The 18268-nt window shown below is 40.6% G+C and overlaps 1 protein-coding gene across 1 annotated transcript in view; it reads right to left on the reverse strand.

The window, feature by feature from the left end:
• LOC308125541 (protein kinase C-binding protein NELL1-like) overlaps positions 1–17044 on the reverse strand; it is a 430629-nt gene extending 413585 nt beyond the window's left edge. The window contains exons 1-2 of the mRNA XM_080489392.1: positions 16912–17044; positions 16241–16369 (exon numbers count right to left, since the gene is read on the reverse strand). Coding sequence (XP_080345518.1) covers positions 16241–16369; positions 16912–16960 — 178 coding nt within the window. The 5' untranslated portion in view covers positions 16961–17044. The remainder of the gene's footprint in view (positions 1–16240; positions 16370–16911) is intronic.
• Between the last annotated feature and the right edge of the window lie 1224 nt (positions 17045–18268).

The raw sequence follows: 18268 nt of genomic DNA on the forward strand, positions 1-18268 counted from the left end.
TTGCTTTGGGGGAACGTTGGCAGCGAAATCCTTCAGAGACAGAAAGCTGCAGCTTCTCTCGCTCACGGTCTACATGTGAGCTTATCAGTTGGCTTCCAGGTTTGATTTGCAGTGAGGCAAACTGTTGCACATCCAATCTAAGTCTTTTAGGGGACAAAATCCATTTATGTGATTTATCTCAGCGACAGCAGACTGCTTAAAATACATTTTATCTTCATTTTGCAGAGCATACCTTGACACCTGGAGTGTAAATAATTGTCATCAGATAAGATAAATCACTATGGATAAACCTAAATCAGAGAATGCCAACTATGATTATTATGAGAGCCACAAAAGGTTTATTCTGAGGCCCCATTTAAAGAACAACGTTTCAAGTGAAAACGCATAATGTTTTGCGTTTTCCTTTTATGAAAGTTTTGCGTTTGTACCGCAAGGTTTTGAAAATGATGTCCATCCACACAGAAATGGCAGAAATGCTGAAAATGATGTAGTTCTCATGTTGGCCCACTAATGGGTGCTGTTGCTTGTTTTTTCTTTAATGAAACCACACACACACAAATGCTGCAGAAAAACAATACGCTATAAACATTAATAATGGCAATTACACAGACATTCTTACGGACAGATGGCAAAGTGGAGTGTTTTTGAAAAGCTCTATCTTAGAGGTCGGTTTCAAAAGTTTTCAGTGGCTTTGAGCAGCGTTGTCGTGTAAATGGACATCCGATATACAACAAACGTTTTCCGTTTTCCTTTCAAAACATTGTGATCTACCACCTCGCTGAACAATATATTGCAAATGTGTTATTATTGTGGTACTAATATATCAAATGATTGGTTGGTTTCCATGCAGTGTGCAGAAAAGTGTGATTAACTGTGAATAATTGTTGTGTATTGCATGTACACTTAATATTGCACAGAAGCTACTACAAGCTCAAAACTGATCCTTGACCTTGAATGTGGGGGACTTGGGTTTGAATCCCAATTGTGGCAGAAAGTTCATCCAATGTAAAGACTAGACCAGGGACCAATCACAGCCCTATTTCATCTTGAAAATAGCGCCATAATAACCATTAAATTTAAACTTTAATGTTTTTCATTGTTGTGGTGCAGAGTGTGCGTCATGAAAAATTTCCCAAAACAAACATTTACTAACAAAGATGACGACAATCTCAACATGAAACCAATTTTAATGAAACCGGCTGGTACAAATACAGTGAAATAATCCAAAACCTCTCCTATAGCTGTTGCATTATGGGTGCTATTTGTTGTGCGGGTACTGTTGTGTCTTCTACTCTTCAAAATAATTTTTTTTTTATGTTATGTTTTCTTTGAAATCTTTACCATTTGTCTGATGTTTGTCAGGCCATATTGGAGCTTCTCACAGGTCCATGGGGCTTATGTTCAACACCATTTTACTAGACCAGGGGTTGGCAACCCGTGGCTCAAGAGCCGCAAGCGGCTCTTTGGTCCCTCTGCTGTGGCTCCTTGAGCCTCAGTCCCACTGCAGTGCATCCCTGAGCGCGGAGGTACGGTAACTACAGAGAGTGCGGTAAAATGTAGGCGGGGTTGTGAACGAGGCAAGGATGTGACGTAATTACACAACAATAGTGGCACAAAACATGGAATTGCAGCCACAGGTCAAGGCAGCTGCAGCCGCAGCTCCACGGTCGTCCGAAGCCGTGAGCTTCCTTTATCTGTGACACAGCGAAAAATCTGAACTGCAGCGTCCAACTCCCACTGGATCTCCTCCTCTCCTGTTACTGAGAGGAGCGTCTGAACCTCGTCAGAAGACCGCGGTGCTGTGGAGTGCCAATGTTTCAATAAACCCAGTCAACAACCAGTGTGTGCAAAGCGAAGTGTGTGAACAATAACGGGAATGTTTTCAACAGATGAGATATTTCAAAATTGCCGACTTGTTGGGAGTGACAATTGTCACTACTAGTCAGCAGACGTGTGGAGGAACAATGCTTCATGCTGATGCTCAGGATTGTAGGAAACTCGTCCACAAAACTGCAACCCCGGACAACTCATCCATGGACAACACCCTCAGCGGACAACTCGTCCACGGATGAGATTTCAGGATTTCTGGGAGAAAATAAATCCTGTACAATGTAGTTTGACATATTTCTATGTTTCATATATCTAATACAGTATCATACGGCTTTGTTTCTCGTGAAGAATGGTCTTCTTTGCGCACATGACTCCCCCCCCCCCCCCAGAAACTTTGGCACTGCAGTGCATGTCGGAAGGCACACTAACATGATACACCTGAACGCATCACTCAATGCTCTCAGCTACAAAAATCAGTCCGTTGTCTATGTTTGGCAGGTTGTCCGCTCATTAAGGTATGTTAACAGCTAAATACCTCTCCATGCACAGTGACTGTATTTTGAAATTCAATCCTTCAAATCAATAATGCTCAAAAAGCATGTAACGTCATTACTGTATGAGCCCTGCGCCGACACGTTAAAGAGAACCTGAACGCATCACTCAAAGCCGTCATCTATAAAGCGACGTCTTAACTTTACGGCTCATTTGTTTTCAGAAATACATTTCGGAAAACCGTATTTCTGAAGACCGTATCTGAGCCGGTGCACGGTGCACCCCTGTTGAGTTTGCACTCTGAGCAGCTGCCAATGTTTATGTTATTGTGTCAAATATACTTAATATCCTATGTTTTGGTGTCAAATACACTTAATAATCCTTCCAAATGTGTCAAATACTTTGAAATCAAATCCTTCAAATCAATAATGCTGAAAAAAATTGTCGGAATCCGAATCACGTGGACGAGTTGTCTGTTCACCGATGCTCACAGTCACAGAGAGCGGCAATTATTCACTCAACGCTAAATAATAGTGAATCACACATCTAAATGAATTTGAAAGCCACACCACTCACGGTTCTAAAAACCCAGATCTCATGCATATCCGCCGTTTTAATAATATTATAGCAACAATGTGGGGGACGATGTGCGTGTGTGTGTGTGTGTGTGTGTGTGTGTGTGTGTGTGTGTGTGTGTGTGTGTGTGTGTGTGTGTGTGTGTGTGTGTGTGTGTGTGTGTGTGTGTGTGTGTGTGTGTTCGGGGGGGTGCGGCTCCCACTGTGTTGTGGGAAACAGGTCCAAATGGCTCTGAGTGTTGAAGGTTGCCGACCCCTGTACTAGACAGTCGACACTGCAATGCAAAATGACTTGCTGTATCAATGCCTCTGAAAATGTTGCTTTCAAATTGAAAATTCAATGACAATAACTATGTTCCTGTAAATCTAGTCAATAACATAGCCTTGCATAAGTAAAATCAATTAAGTGACACCCTGAAGGAGCATTTAATTATCTATTGCTGTTTTACTATTGTTGAAGCGCTTTGTAAACTTGTTATGTTATGCATATGGACATGATGGACATTTACACCTCCCGCTGCCTCAGCAGAGCTACGAATATATTCAAGGACAGCTCCCACCCTGGCTCTGACCTGTTTGACCTGCTGCCCTTGGGAAGGCTCTTCAGGGTCATGAGATCAAAAACAAACAGATTCAAAAACTGTTTTTTTCCCCAAAGCCATAACCACTGTGAACTCTCGTATGCACTGACTTTACAGATTACCCCATAATGTGCAATATAATTTTTTTAGTTTTTTATTTATTTCCTGTAAATACATTGTGTACTGTTCACAGGTCTGGACCGTGCACCTTACCCCCTACACCCCCCACCCTCCTTCTCGCACTATATTCTGCTCTTTTTAACTGCTGCACTGTCACTGGAGTTGTTTTTAATCTCACTGTACCTGGTACAAGTGACAATAAAAGTCATTATTCTTCTATATGCATTAGTTCGGTTATTATAATAGTTGCTAATGGTTGCCGTGGCTCAGGTGGTAGTTTTCCACACTAAAGGTTGATGGTTAAATTCCCAATCTCGACCAAGGAGAACAAACAAAACCCACAATTACTCATGACTGGTGTCGGTTAGGTGGCCCATGGAGGTTATCTCTAATACCAACACACCACAAAAAAACATTAACATTTTAACAACTTTTTATCTGAAAACAAGTGTGCCTCAACAGTTCAGAACAAGCTGTTACTCGTTCTGTAACTTTGTATTTCACCCGACAATTAAAACAAAAAAAAGAGGTGGCTGGGCACTCCAGATTACAGAAGTTCTACTCTGCAGCAATATCTCCAAACATGAAAAACTTGTATAATTCTGTTATTTTAACAAGTTGCAGCACTTGAACTTTGGCTTCAGATAAGAAGCTTTAATTCTAGTTCTTCCTATTATATTTGGCTCTGCTTAAATGTCCTCCTGGTCTGGGAGTGTGAAGTGGAGCTGTTCAATCCATGGTGGTGCTGATTATCATTTCACAACCAGGCCGCTTCGGTTCAGTTTGCTTTCTGATACCGAGCTGAGTAACGCTGTTATTTAAAGTAGGAAATAACGGTTTTGTGGGGATAAATTGTAGCTCCAATATGTTTGAAGTTAGGAAAAAACATTGGTTATACCAATTCATATGCCACAATTGACCAAAAAGCTGGGACAGTATGTAAAAAAGTATATAAAATATTTAGGCGTTATGTACATAGATGTATGAATATCAGAAGAATTTTTGATTGGACTTAAGTAATGAACAGTCAATTTGTGTTTTGCTTTAGTGAGTGATTGTGTTTTACACTTGTTCTTAAAGGAAATGAAACCCTGGAGGCTTTTTCCTCTTGAACACTCTTGAAATGTTCATACCTTTTGACAACTATACATAATCCATCAATCTGACATTTCCTTCAACTTACTCTGCCACCACCAGAGTATCTACTCAGAAAAATGTGTTTGGATTTATAATTCTCACATGGATGAAAATGCAGTTTATGCAAGTTTAATTATGTTTTCCATCAAACTCTGAAACAATATTATCCACAGATTTTTCTTCATACAGAACTGTTGCTATGTCTATTATTTGCATCTAAAGTTGGTAATATATCCATTCATCCATTCATTTTCAATACTACTTTATGTAAATCGGGGCAAAAGCAGGCGTTGGGGATAACCTCAACTGAAAGCAGAACACACGCTGGACAAGTCAACCATCCACAACACAGCAAACACACATCACAGTCACTAACTAAACTCGTGTATTACACAAGAGAAAACAGGTAAACTGCACAAAAAGGTCCCCGAAAAGCCAGATTCAAACCTGGGATGTTATCACTGTAAGACAAGAAGTGCAAACCACAGTTCAGCTGATTAATCATGAATTGAATATCAATTAATTCTAAGATATAAGATCACTTAAAGGAGACATATCATGCTTTTAAATCCTTCCTTTTTACATATAAATCATACAGTTGTGGTCTATACAACGCGAAACTGCAATGCTTGGGTCTGAATTCCTCATTATTATAGCTCCACAGGCCCCTTTTCAACCCCTTTTCTGATGCGCTTCTGAGAGCAACTCGTTTTGGGGCGGTCTCTTCAAATGCAAATGAGACACTTCATACCCCGCCTCCTCTCCAGGTTGCAGAGGTGACACTCGGTTCAACGTCACCCTGTTCGGCCATCTTTGTAGTTTGATAGAACAGATACAATTATCTAGCGGCGCAGAAACTTTATATTCACACATTATTTACAAAATGTCAACAACGGAAGATTTGTCCATCCAGCCATACATGTTGGAGCCAGAGTCGGACCCGGCGGAGCGAGATGAAAATGACGATGATGCACCTGAAGAACAACGTCTTCATATGGATGTAACGCAATGGTGTGTTACTATATTTACACTAACTTCTCCATCCATGCCCACTACTACAATACTGCCTGTATTACAACGACTATTTAACACAGAAGTTACATTCTAATCTAAAACGAGCACACAGCGCTAACATATGAAGACGGTGCAACTGCTAATGCTAACAAAACAATGACAGGGACGTCTTATCATCACACTTTTTAGCGTTATATACAGCTTACCGAAGTGCTCTGTTCGTCGTCTCCATAGATAGAAGGAACTGACCGCTCAATCAGACCAAGTCTTTCGGCAAATCCTTCTTTATACTGGCGGAGGTTGCTGAAGCAGTCGTCCTTAAAGTGATTCGCGCACACAAAAATGACCTTACCCACAGATGTGGGTACATTTCTGTGAAAAATAAAACTCAACCAGGCACTTGGAAAAGGTTCTGATGCTGGGAGACGGTGTAACGAAGCTTGTGGGTTACTACATCCAACAACCGAACATTTCCACTTATCCTCTCGTAACTTCGGTTGGACTACAAAATCGCAGCGAGAAACAAAAATGGCGGATTGCTCGAAACGTCGATGTCCTAATTTGGCAGTTCCGCTGAGAATACTGTGACGTCATTGTTCAAAAAACGTAATAGAGAATAGAAAAATCGAAACCGATCGCAAAATATGACCAAAACAGAATATAAAGATATCAACGGAGCACCTGAAGAGACTACTTTGAACTTTTCTGTACTTCTAAACACTCTAAATATACAACAACATGCATTTAAGGGCTAAAAAAGTGGATTTAGCATGATATGTCCCCTTTAAACTTCTTAATTAAATTCTGAAGAGTAAAGATTGTTCAAAAATATGTTATGCAACCACAGACTGCAGTCAATAAAAAAATGAACCCAACTCGCCGGAGACCTTCCACAGATGAGAGCTATTAATAACAGTTCCTGTATTGGATCATTGACAAAATCTTCAACATGAAATATATCGAAGATGAAGTTGCAGTCACACTGTGTTTCAGCTTCTCTCTCTCTTTTTTTCCCCCATAATATTGCATCAGTGCAGATTTATTTACTTTTTAATATTCTGTGGTGACTTTGTCTTTGGGTAGTGAAGTGGTGAGAACCAGAGTGAGGGGATGATTTATTCTAAGCTCGGGGGTGTTTTCTGTGTGGTGATTGTGTGTTCTCCATGTGCCACAGCCCTCCTCTAATGTAGTCTGGACTAAGCAGGTGTCAAGAGTGGATCATAATGTCCGAAAATCCCTCAGTTTTACCTGGTTTTATTTATTTCCAAATGACTCTGATATCGTTAAGGCATGATTAGAGCAAGGTTACCAAATATAACCACTTCCATATTCCGGACAAGTGCACAGTGAACTCTTTATTGTGAAATACTCATAACGTGTTCATTTATTGAGATTTGGTGTAATGAAAGTTTTATCATGTGGGCAGTGTGCCAAAAGCAGGCTGCATGAGTCAGCTGTTTCACGCACTCAGCATCTGGCGAGGCGTCAAATCAAAGTTGTATCCATACAGTCCCTGGTGGTATTGAGACAACAGCAAGAAAAACATACACCATTACAGATAATTAGGAAAGCTTGTATTTTGAGGCAGTAATTGTTGTAATCAGCAGTAATCACTGTGCCCCGACTCAATTTTAGCTCGAAAATGTCATGAAGACATTTTAGCAGTGAGAAAACATCATTAGAATACCACCGTCAAGACTTTCAAAAAGGATCTAAGAGTTGTTTGTTTTATCTATCTGTCTGTCTGTCTGTCTGTCTGTCTGTCTGTCTGTCTGTCTGTCTGCTTGTCTGCCTGTCTGCCTGTCTGTGTTTGTTCAACAGTCAGAGATGAGTCAAGGTCATTTGGGAATCTGGCAAATATTGCACGGAGTGATAGTGATCTTAATGCAGAAAGATGAGAGTTCATTCTTGTGGAAACGCAGCGAGGTCTATTTACTGACCCTGACTGTACAGGAATGGGTGTTGATGTTTGCTTTTGCGTTTGTTTTCTTGCAAATGATGAAACCCAGATGTTGACTGACGATGCTTTAAGCTTTATTTGTTGAGTTAGCTGCCAAGACAGCGACAATAGGAAATGATTCACTGGAATAAAAAGTGACGGTTTATTGTTTTGCTATTTGTTTGTTGTTGTTTTTTTATTTATTTCAGGCGAAAAGACATTAACATTTAACATAAAATGTTCCCCCATAAATTAAGAAAATGATGCTCAAAAAAAAGATTTTTTAGATGATCCTGATCCAAGGTAAACACACTAAATTTTATCCAATACAAATTAAGCAAGGGAGCTAACAATATACACAAAAATATAAATTTGTAAAGGACGAAACTGTAAAGACAAACAGCGCTGCTTTTAAATGTTTTATGTGTCCATTCTGATACAATAAATCTATATACAGTACAAGTTTTCTATATTAGATAACATTCTCACTGTTATATTTATACATAAAATATTAACTATTCTTAATACAGAAAGATCATTATAAAATCTAACTATTAAATACTGGAGAAGGGGTAGGATTTGATAACTTTCACAAAATGTATGAAATGTCACATACCTGAAATGAAGGAATCAAAAAAATCAATATACATAGAAAATAGCAATAATAATTAGTAAACTAATAAACTAATAAAATACTTTTTTTAGAGAGTTGAAAGAGAATCAATGGTAAATAGAATGGTGAGTGCAGAGGAAGTAGCAGAAATGATGACAGGAAGACGGAGGCACAATCAGCCACACAACCACAGGGAGGCTCATGGAGAGCTTCCCTCTGAGTCTCAACACTGCCCCCGCAGCGACCCAGTGGTACTGCTACATTTAGTCTGTGTCCAGAAGCTTCCAGCATCAGACATAAATACGGACATTATTTTCTACATTATTTAAAAAACATGCTGCGTAAACATAAAACTTTATTCAAATAAAAAATCCAAAACGATGTGTTTTCACTTGAAACGTTGTGTAAACGGGGCCCGAGTTTCCAGTGTGTTGCAGCTCCGCCCTCCGTTGACTCACCTGTATTGCTCCTGAGTGATGCCAGCGGTGTCTAATTTACTCTGCACTCCCACTCCACTAAACGTCTTCCTCAGTGTTTCTTCCTCATGACTACATCTGCTTCAAACCAGTTCCTGACTTTCTACCTTTGGGTTATTCCCATGTCCTTTTACCAGATGAACTGATGTCCCGTACAGTTTTTTGTATGCTTTGGGAATTTGAAAACACTGTTTGATTTGTGCTTGTGTGTGTCGTACATCAGAGCCTTGATACTGATAGTAAAGGCCTGAAGTGTAAAAAAAGAATCCTGATTATGACATTGAACTCACACATATGTTGGTGTTTTATAAAAGGTTAACCTAAAATCGTGCTCTCCATTGTTCAGCAGCCATGCAGTTCTGGCTCTTTGTATTCATTTTAGTTGAATAAAATACAGTAAATCAAGAGATTTTCTTTCTATACAACAGATGGAAGACACCTTTGCTTTTTAACGTGTACAAAATTGGTGTTTGTAACTAAAATCTGGGTCATTTAAATAATGTCTGTTTACTTGTTGCAGCTTCAAGTGAGACTACCAACCTTTTTGAAGAAGCATTTCATTTCTGGGCTGAAATTGAGTGATTTCAGAATCGGCGTGCTTTTCATAACATCACTCTTTCAGCTGGCACAATATATATTTTTCGTCACAAAAAATCGGAGCAACAACTCGACAAAAGAAGCAGCAGCAGTTTTCTTGTAACCTGGGTTTTAAAGGATTGTGTATGGGAGACCTGTGATGAGCTCCGTATTACTCGTCTACTCTGTTGTGTTGTGGAAAATCTAAAGTACCCCGGCAGAAGTTCTGCTCTCTCATTTTTAACTGAATTTGTGCCAAAAAGACACAGTATTAGAATAAACTGTTCATTCACCCTTTCATCTTCTAGAATTTCTTTTTTCCAAACGGGAACCCTCGCCACCCGGAGCCTACCAAGCCAATCCAGTTGAACTGTAACGTCTCATTAAAGTGAGGCAGAACATGTTTGTATGTGCTTTGGTAGACAGAATTTTGTAGGTTCAGCTATTTTGTCTTAATATACCATTTTCTTACCTTGGAAGTTATTCTCTTATCTTATTCAAATTTGGTCATTACAATCAAATTTATATGAAATTTCTTGAAACTCATTCTGTATCCCTGTCAGGTCTTACAGTGCTGTGAGATTATAGAAGGTACTGTAATTTAGAAAGTCCAACTTTAAAAATGTGTTGTTTTGTATTATAAAAAATGTATACAGTATATGGACCTAACTAAATAACTAACGTAGTCTTAACTTAGTCTTCCTTTATATGTGCCTCATCCTTATTTATTTTAGTTCAAACTTATTTAGTAACCTTTTTAATCTGTTCATACTTGTTCATTCCTCTTTTTTTATCTTTTAGTCAATTACAGGTGGAGGGTACCAGCAAATCAAGCTTTTCATTATACAGTGGAGCCAAGCTTTATCTGCACACATGACAAGAAATATCTTGAACTTACTAATGACCCCGTTTACATGACGTTTCCCATAAAAAGGCCTCATTTTTGCGTTTTCATTGCAGGAAAGTTTTGCATTCATACGACAACATTTTTAAAATGATGCCTGTTTATACGGAAAGGCTGAAAAAGACGTAGTTAGCACGCCAGGCCATGAGTTGGAGCTGTTGGTTGCGCCCAGACAACAATACACTATGAACATTAACAATGGGCATTTGTATGGACAGACGACCAATTTGGATTACTAATCTGACTCTGAGTGTCTGTCAACTATAAAACTACTGGAATATGCAGTAGGAGTCATGGCCACTCTGGAGGCAGATATTGTTGTTATTGTTAATCTACTGAGCATGAGCAGGATTACAATTTACTGCAGCCATGGTGCGCATGCATAGTAGCAGCGCCTCACAGAAGTAACATTTTCCCCCGTTCACATGACGACTGAGTCAGAGCATTTTTAGAAAAGTTCCACCAGTCGTTTTCAAAAAGTTGCATTATCAGTGGCTCCGGGCAACGTTTTCATGTAAACTGACAGCCAAATGCAATGAAAGTTTTGCGTTTTCGATCGAAAACGTTGTTGTGTCAACGGGCTGTAACTATTTCTGGAATCACTTTTGAATACTACAGTTTCCAGGTGATTTTTTATTTTTTTTTTTAAGTAAAGGCAACTGCTGCAAAGGCGCTGGATAAACCAGTGCTCCTGGCAAAGAAAAAGTTTCACTCAATGTTTTTGACCTTTTTGGTCATGTTGGCTGTCATCACTGTTTGTGCATTTCCTCTGGCCAATTTGGCATGTGTAGCCTGTTTAAAAAAAACTAAAAAAAAACTTTTTGCAGTTTGGACTTTATGCTTCTACTCAAGGACTGTGTAAAGGGTGTTATCAGAGCTGCATTTGGCCAGTCATCTAGAAAGAGAACAGTGGTTTATTTTAAAGAAAGGCAGGTGTTTAATTACGATGTGTATACGATAAAGCTTTGTACTAACAGAACAATGTCTAGGCGTTTCAGTGTGGGGTTTTTGCAATAAATGAGGCTGGGGGGTGGGGGGGGGGGGGGGGGGTTGACTAGTATTGACGGGGGGTGGTCGATTAAACGTTAATTACAGACCATTCAATCTTTAACACCAGACTGCAGAGTAGTTATATGTTAGGGATAATTGGCCTAAAAGGCTGATAGGAGGTGAGTTTATAGATCTCTGGGATATCAGGATAAAAGCTGCATTTGCTGTAACCATTTAACTATCTTAACATTAACGATTCTCAGCAAGAGACTCAATGAGGAACAAAGGAATCTATACTGACCGGACAGATCCACACGTGTATGTTTAGAACATGGTTGGTGGGTTATTTTAATTCATTAAATTTAAATAACTTTACTGAATTCATGCATTAATCAATGCCTTAATATTTGAATAGTCTATCTTTAACCTTTATATTGATGATTTAAGGATGCTAAACTAGATTACTCTTTGGAGATTACTTAAAAAAAAAAAAAAAAAAAGAAATTACTCACATCCACACGACTAACAGGGTACAAGTGTTAAAATGTGTCCTTGGTATAAATAAAGTCGTGAAAGGAGTTTATGTACAGTATGGTGGCAGCATCGGCTTCTCGAGTGCTTTTGCTTAAATATAATCAGCAAAGAGTTTGGTGTGAAAACCCACTCCAAGATATTTTTTAATGTTAAAAAAAAAAAAGCCACATCCAAAATACACTGAGGACATCAGCGCATGTTCAGGTAGATGACAAAGCTTGCTGTTGTGTCAGCGAATACAAACCTATGTTTTAAAGGACGAGCAATACATATGATTGTGCACAACAAAGTTTTCTGCTTTGATTCATATATTTGCAAAAAGCTGCTTTTCAGCACAGATATTCAATGTCCAATGTAATCCTAACTAACTTAACTGGATCTGGACAAATATTAGTTTGGGGCAGCTCTCACACCCCAGCAATCATGTGAACTTTTGACGATTACGTTGAAGTTTGAGCTCAGAAGTCGGTCTTGACTGTGCGATTCCAGCTCGTCTCAGACAGCAGCAGTGAAAATATCTGTTGTCGTGGTTTTATAATCTCTGGTCTTATTCTAACCTATAGAAGAACGGCAGAAAGCGACATGACAATCAGAGCTATATGTGAGAGCTGCTGCAAAATCGTATGCATCCAAAATGGAGAATTTTATTTTAAGTCATGAAACCTGATGCAATTGATGTAAAATAAATGTATTTGACATGTATGATCTAAAGCAAATCTTGCGAGAATTTGATTTCATTGTGAGGGACACGCACCATGACGCTGGTTCACTTTTTTTCTATTGAAAGCTGCTGCAAATTAAGTCAATTTGACATTTTTAAGTTCACTTTTGCAGGTCGTCTAAAGTAAGATGTAGACATAACTTATCTTCTATTTATTCAGAGAAAAATAAATGTGCGTTTCCTGTTTGTCCATTTATTTTATTGTCATTATATCCTGAAAGTGCCTTCATTCACTGACAGCAGGAGATTGTCATGTAACCAAAGGAATTATGACTAATTCTTAAGAACCTCAATTCACAACAAGCGGTAAACAAGGTATCTTGTTTGTGTTTTATGTCTATTTCAATTGCAGAGCACTAACTTGTATTGTTCTGTTTCTGCAGGATTATGTACATTTCAGAACTTTTTTCATAACAGTTCTCATGTTGTAAAATGGTACGAAGGCTGATTGATGGCTTAAGGAAAAAAGAAGGAGCCAAGCAATAAACCCTCATTTGAGTGAGCCGAACTGTTTCAGTGTTGTTGTGGAGAGAGCATCACAATATGAGCACCGAACAAGAACAATCATTTACAGCTTCCTATGAAGGTAAAACACTGATTACTGACCACTTCTATAACCAGGTTTATTTATTCTTACACATAAATGATTCTGCAACTGTTTAAATAGACACATTAAATAATTTCCTGAATTTGTAAAGCTAGAAGATGAAGTTTGAATTGGTGTGCAATTCTTCTGTCATTTTTGCCGTCGTCGTCCAGCCTGACTTACTAATAGATACGAGCTCGTGAACTGCAAGTCTTGCAGGTATTATACTTGTAGGATTGCAAAAAATGAAAATGCCATTTACTTTGTGATATACAACAGGGAGGGATGGAAGCAATGCTTAACAGAGACGAGCAGCAACACATGACCTATTGTTCTGTTTTGCTAAAAATAACGCAAGCGTTCTGTTTGGTGGTCAGCCTACATCCCTACCCTCACCTACGGTCTTGAACTTTGGGTCATGACCGGAAGAATGGAAAGACACAAGTGGCAAAATTGTACTTTCTTCTCTGGGTGGCTGGAGTCATTCTCATGATAAGAGTGAAGGAGAAACCCAAAATGCAGCTGCTACTCCAACCAAGAGACGCAAGCTGGGGTGGTTGGGAGGCCACCTGGTCGCCTCCCCTAAGAGATTTAGATTCGCACCAGACTTGAAAAGGAGGATACCAAAACATGCGCTAATAATCACTCTCCTTTTAAATCTAAGTCAACATTGGGACAGGATGTGGTCTGAGTAATGAGGTTGACAATCCGGGCTCCCGTGTAGAAACTGGGTCACAGCCCTCGTCTGGGCAAACTGACTTCACCCAATAGATCTCAGACGTTCCAGCAATGTAAGCAATCCCATTCATTAATTTAAAAAAAAAAAAAAAGGCAATTATCACAAATATGCAAATTTCTTAGCAATTAGCTGAGCTTTGTTCCTTGTTATCACTGAGGGATTATTAACATTTTTTGTCTCCTTTCATCACAAGGTCGTATCACAGAATCTGATAAAGACCTTCAGCTGAAACAGCGTTCATGTGTCTTTCGTGCGAAACCTTCATTTGTGTTGCTGGTGCCTTGTGCCGAGAGAGAGGAGCCACTGAAATCTATTTTCTCACACAAACCATCTGTTGTTTGCGAATCAATGGCTAAGTGGGAGACTGGTGAAACTGGTTCAAGTGTCCTGGCGATGCTGCTGCCAGAGTCCTCTCTTTATCCGCCGCTTCTCAAAACACGGCTCTGCCCGGTTTTCCAGCCATTTCGCAAGCATTACAATATGTTCCCCCACATTTTATGCAATCCAACAAATGAAAGACGATATTAAGATCAGTGCACAGCATGATTGGACACAGTATACATAAATCATCTTGAATAATCACTGACCCAATCAGCCACAGTGGTTCCAGCACAGCTTCCGCTCCGACAGTTAATCATGAACTGTTTGCTGCCTCAACCCACTGGAATATCAACTTCTCCATTTTTCACAAAGAAGAAACCCTTTAATTGCTGCAACTTTGGCATATAACTTACTCTGTGCAGCCATCTGGGTTATGCGGCCATGAAAGCAACACTAGGGCATGCAAAGTGTTAAATAGGTCACCAGGCGAGCATCCTCTCCAACCTCGCAGAGGTCCACTTTTTTTTTTCATCCACATTGGATTAGCCTCCGTTTCCCAGACTATCTGTCCACTGAACCCTGGCCCTGGGAGCCTGGAAACTGCATGGAGAGCAGCTTGGTGTGGGAGTGTGTGTGTGTGTGGGCATGTGTGTGTGCGTATCATTTAAAAAGTAAGGCTGTGCACGCCGTATGGCCTCCAGCCCTGAATCTTGGATGGCTTCACCTCAGCAAAGTTGGCCAAGCTGCCCTGCCTTCATTCATACACAGCCAGTGGCACACCAGGCCAAGCACTCTCAAAAATAAAACCAAACACACACACAAAACCACACACACACACACAAACACAAACACAAACACAAACACACACACACACACACACACACACACACACACACACACACACACACACACACACACACACACACACACACACACACACACACACATACACACACACACACACACACACACACAGTATCACTCTGATTTACATGAGCCTCAACACCCAGAGGTGCTCTTTTAGGATTTCAGCTTCTGGTGTTCGTGCCAGAATCTTTGAATTTGAATAGTGAAGCTGGAAAAAGTGAAACATGTATTCCTGAGGCTAGAAAAGACAACGGACCATGAGTAGTGGAGAAAACTTTAACTGCTGTTGAAAGTCAAACCATCAAAATGAATGGGACTCTGATTCAAAATGTGTTTATAATAAGGATTCTGTCAAGCCTCATCAAAAAACGGTTTTGTGGGACGTAATATAAAGTCACGGGCAACGAAGCTGCATCCAAGCTCTAACTAAAAACAACAGAACAAAAACTATCCCGTAGACTCTGATTAAGTCATCTCTCTGGGATGTACAGTATATCGCATCCTGTCTCCTTTGTACGGTTACTCTTCTAAAAGTCTGAATCTGAAGCACTCCAGGTAGAAGGAACAAGTTGTGCCAATCATTTCGACAGTTCACAGAAGAAACCGACCATAGAAATCTCTAATCACCAGTGCGACATCTTGAGCAACAAACCCTCAACAGCATTTCACTAGTTTCTCACATTGGTGGTTTTTTTTTCAGCATGTCTTTCTTGAACAGCTTTTTAAGGTTCCTCACATTGAAAATCACTAGATCGCTAATAACCACTGAGAGCACACAGAGGACAGCACTGGGAACCATGTTAATACTGTCAAAATCCAATGTGAGACAGCGCAGTCACGTGTGTCCAGGAAGATCCTGGGCATCTGCTGCCTGGGACAAATTAAATGTGGAGTAATTATGAGAGAAGGCTCCCTGGGGTGCTCCATCTCAGCATCTCTGTTAATGCTATGACACCAAAAGGTGTGGCGCTGCATGGCTCTGCTCACACCAACTAATGAAACAAAGACTGCCCGCGCGTGCGTGCGGGTGTGTGTGTGTGTGTGTGTGTGTGTGTGTGTGTGTGTGTGTGTGTGTGTGTGTGTGTGTGTGTGTGTGTGCGTGTGTGTGTGTACGGATATTGGCTATGTATGTGTGCGCGCATCCATGGCGCGTACAGACAAAGACGTTTCTTGAACTTGAGTAGCGCAACTAATGAAGAAATCGTTAGAAGCGCGAGAGCCTCACCTCGGAAGAGAAAGGCTTTGCTGCTGTTGTGGAGACCTGCCACTTGGGTAATTCCATAGGTGGCATTTGCCAGGTCAAGTTCATTGATGATGTCTATCTGGTAGTCTTGATCTGATCCGAAAGCCAAAACTAGAGAGGAGAGGAGAAAGATGAGAACCTTGTGGGCTTTAAACTCAAATTGCTCAATCACGAAAAACAGGAGAGATGCAGTGTGCACGAGTTAAACATTTCTATTCTGCACAAAGTCTGTTGGTCTTTAAAATGAACTGTTTAGGTGTGTGTGTGTGTGTGTGTGTGTGTGTGTGTGTGTGTGTGTGTGTGTGTGTGTGTGTGTGTGTGTGTGTGTGTGTGTGTGTGTGTGTGAGTGAGTGTGTGTGAAAATACGTCGTATACAGTATGCCCGCAGCCATCACCTGTAATTCTCCAAAGACTGAATAGGTGCACTGCACATTAAGGTAAAATTTGTAAAATCTATTTTATCTAAGGTCTCCTCGTATTTTCAAGTACTGACTTATAGTAACAATGTAAAGAATAAGACAATTTGCAGCAATTCAAAGACATTACCAACAAATTTTAAGATGCTTGCGCACTAACAGCAAACCCCTTAAAGAAAAGCTCATGTCAAAGAAATACTTATTGCAGTGAGCGGGTGGCTCTCGGCTTACACTTACATGGTTTGGTAAAAAAGAAAAGGGATAACAGGGCCACGTAAAAATCCATTTGTGTCGAAGTTGCGCTGTAGAGTCCGTTAAGTGGCTGCGCTCCGCCGTGTATCCACACTGACTCGCTCCGGTCCGTCTGGCGTCTGTGCGCCTCTCTCACCTCGCCTGGATGTGGAGGAACGGAGGAATGGTCCACAGCGCGGGAGCAGGGGTTCCCTCTCTGCCAAAAGACATCGTTTTAAACCTTTTGGTTTGTATCCGCTTAGTCGTTGCGCGGCGCAAAAAAGCTGCGCGGGTTTGCGTTTATTCCGGGAAGATATTAAACCGGACTTCGATGGGGAGATTTGCGATATCCGCAGCAATCAGTTCCGCCAATATCCCCCTGTTCAGAGCACAGAAAGTTCCAGCTTTAGAGGTGAGAAAGATGCTTTGAAAAAAAAAAAAGGAAAAGAAACTCAGTGAGTGGAGGATTTGGGGTTTCTTTGACTGTTTTTACTTGTCACACAACGGGATGAATCCAAGGAAATTTCAGTCTGATTAACTGTATTCAGACGCTGTGGCGCGCAGAGAACGAGGTTATTCTAAAGATCCACGCAGCACTCAAGAAGAGACCCTCGCTCTTTTACTCTCCCTGCAGGTTTTTCCCATTTGGAAGATCCCTGGGATTTAAGAGCGCTGCTCTACAAAGACCCCTCTCCTCTGGGGCCAGTCCTTATTGAGAACCATTAATCACACACTTCCCTTGCCTGCCTCTAATTTGTGCACATTGTCAGGTTGTCTGGGTTACCTGCACCAACACAATCTGATGGGGGCCAGGGACACAGCGTGTGTGTGTGTGTGTGTGTGTGTGTGTGTGTGTGTGTGTGTGTGTGTGTGTGTGTGTGTGTGTGTGTGTGTGTGTGTGTGTGTGTGTGTGTGTGTGTGTGTGTGTGTGTGTGTGTGTGTAGCCAGCGCTGCCTACGCCACCTGTGCCTCAGTGCTGCACCAGGAATGGTGTAATGTCTGCTTTGGGATGCAGGTCACTGTTCCACCCTCACAAATTAGACTGTAAACAACAGAAGCTTCCAGCAAGCAGACATAACCACTGATCCGGAGCCAAAACACGTTTAAGGGTTAAGACATTTTAAATACCATATTTGTTGCACAGTGGTGAAGTGGTGAGGAAGGTTGCCTTAAAGTGGTGATATTTGTTGGTTTGAGTCCAGGTTTGTGGAGTCTCTGATCGAGGCTTCATGTCTGCAACCTGTATGGCCAAAAGAGCTGTTTCTGGGACTTTCCATCGACTCACATTAGCTGGAGCTGCAAAACATGTTTAAAATTTAGGTTGACAGAACTTATGAAGTTTCATACATTGTTCAGATTTTTT

Source organism: Lipophrys pholis, assembly GCF_963383615.2.
Source record: "Lipophrys pholis genome assembly, chromosome: 2".
NCBI lineage: Eukaryota > Metazoa > Chordata > Actinopteri > Blenniiformes > Blenniidae > Lipophrys > Lipophrys pholis.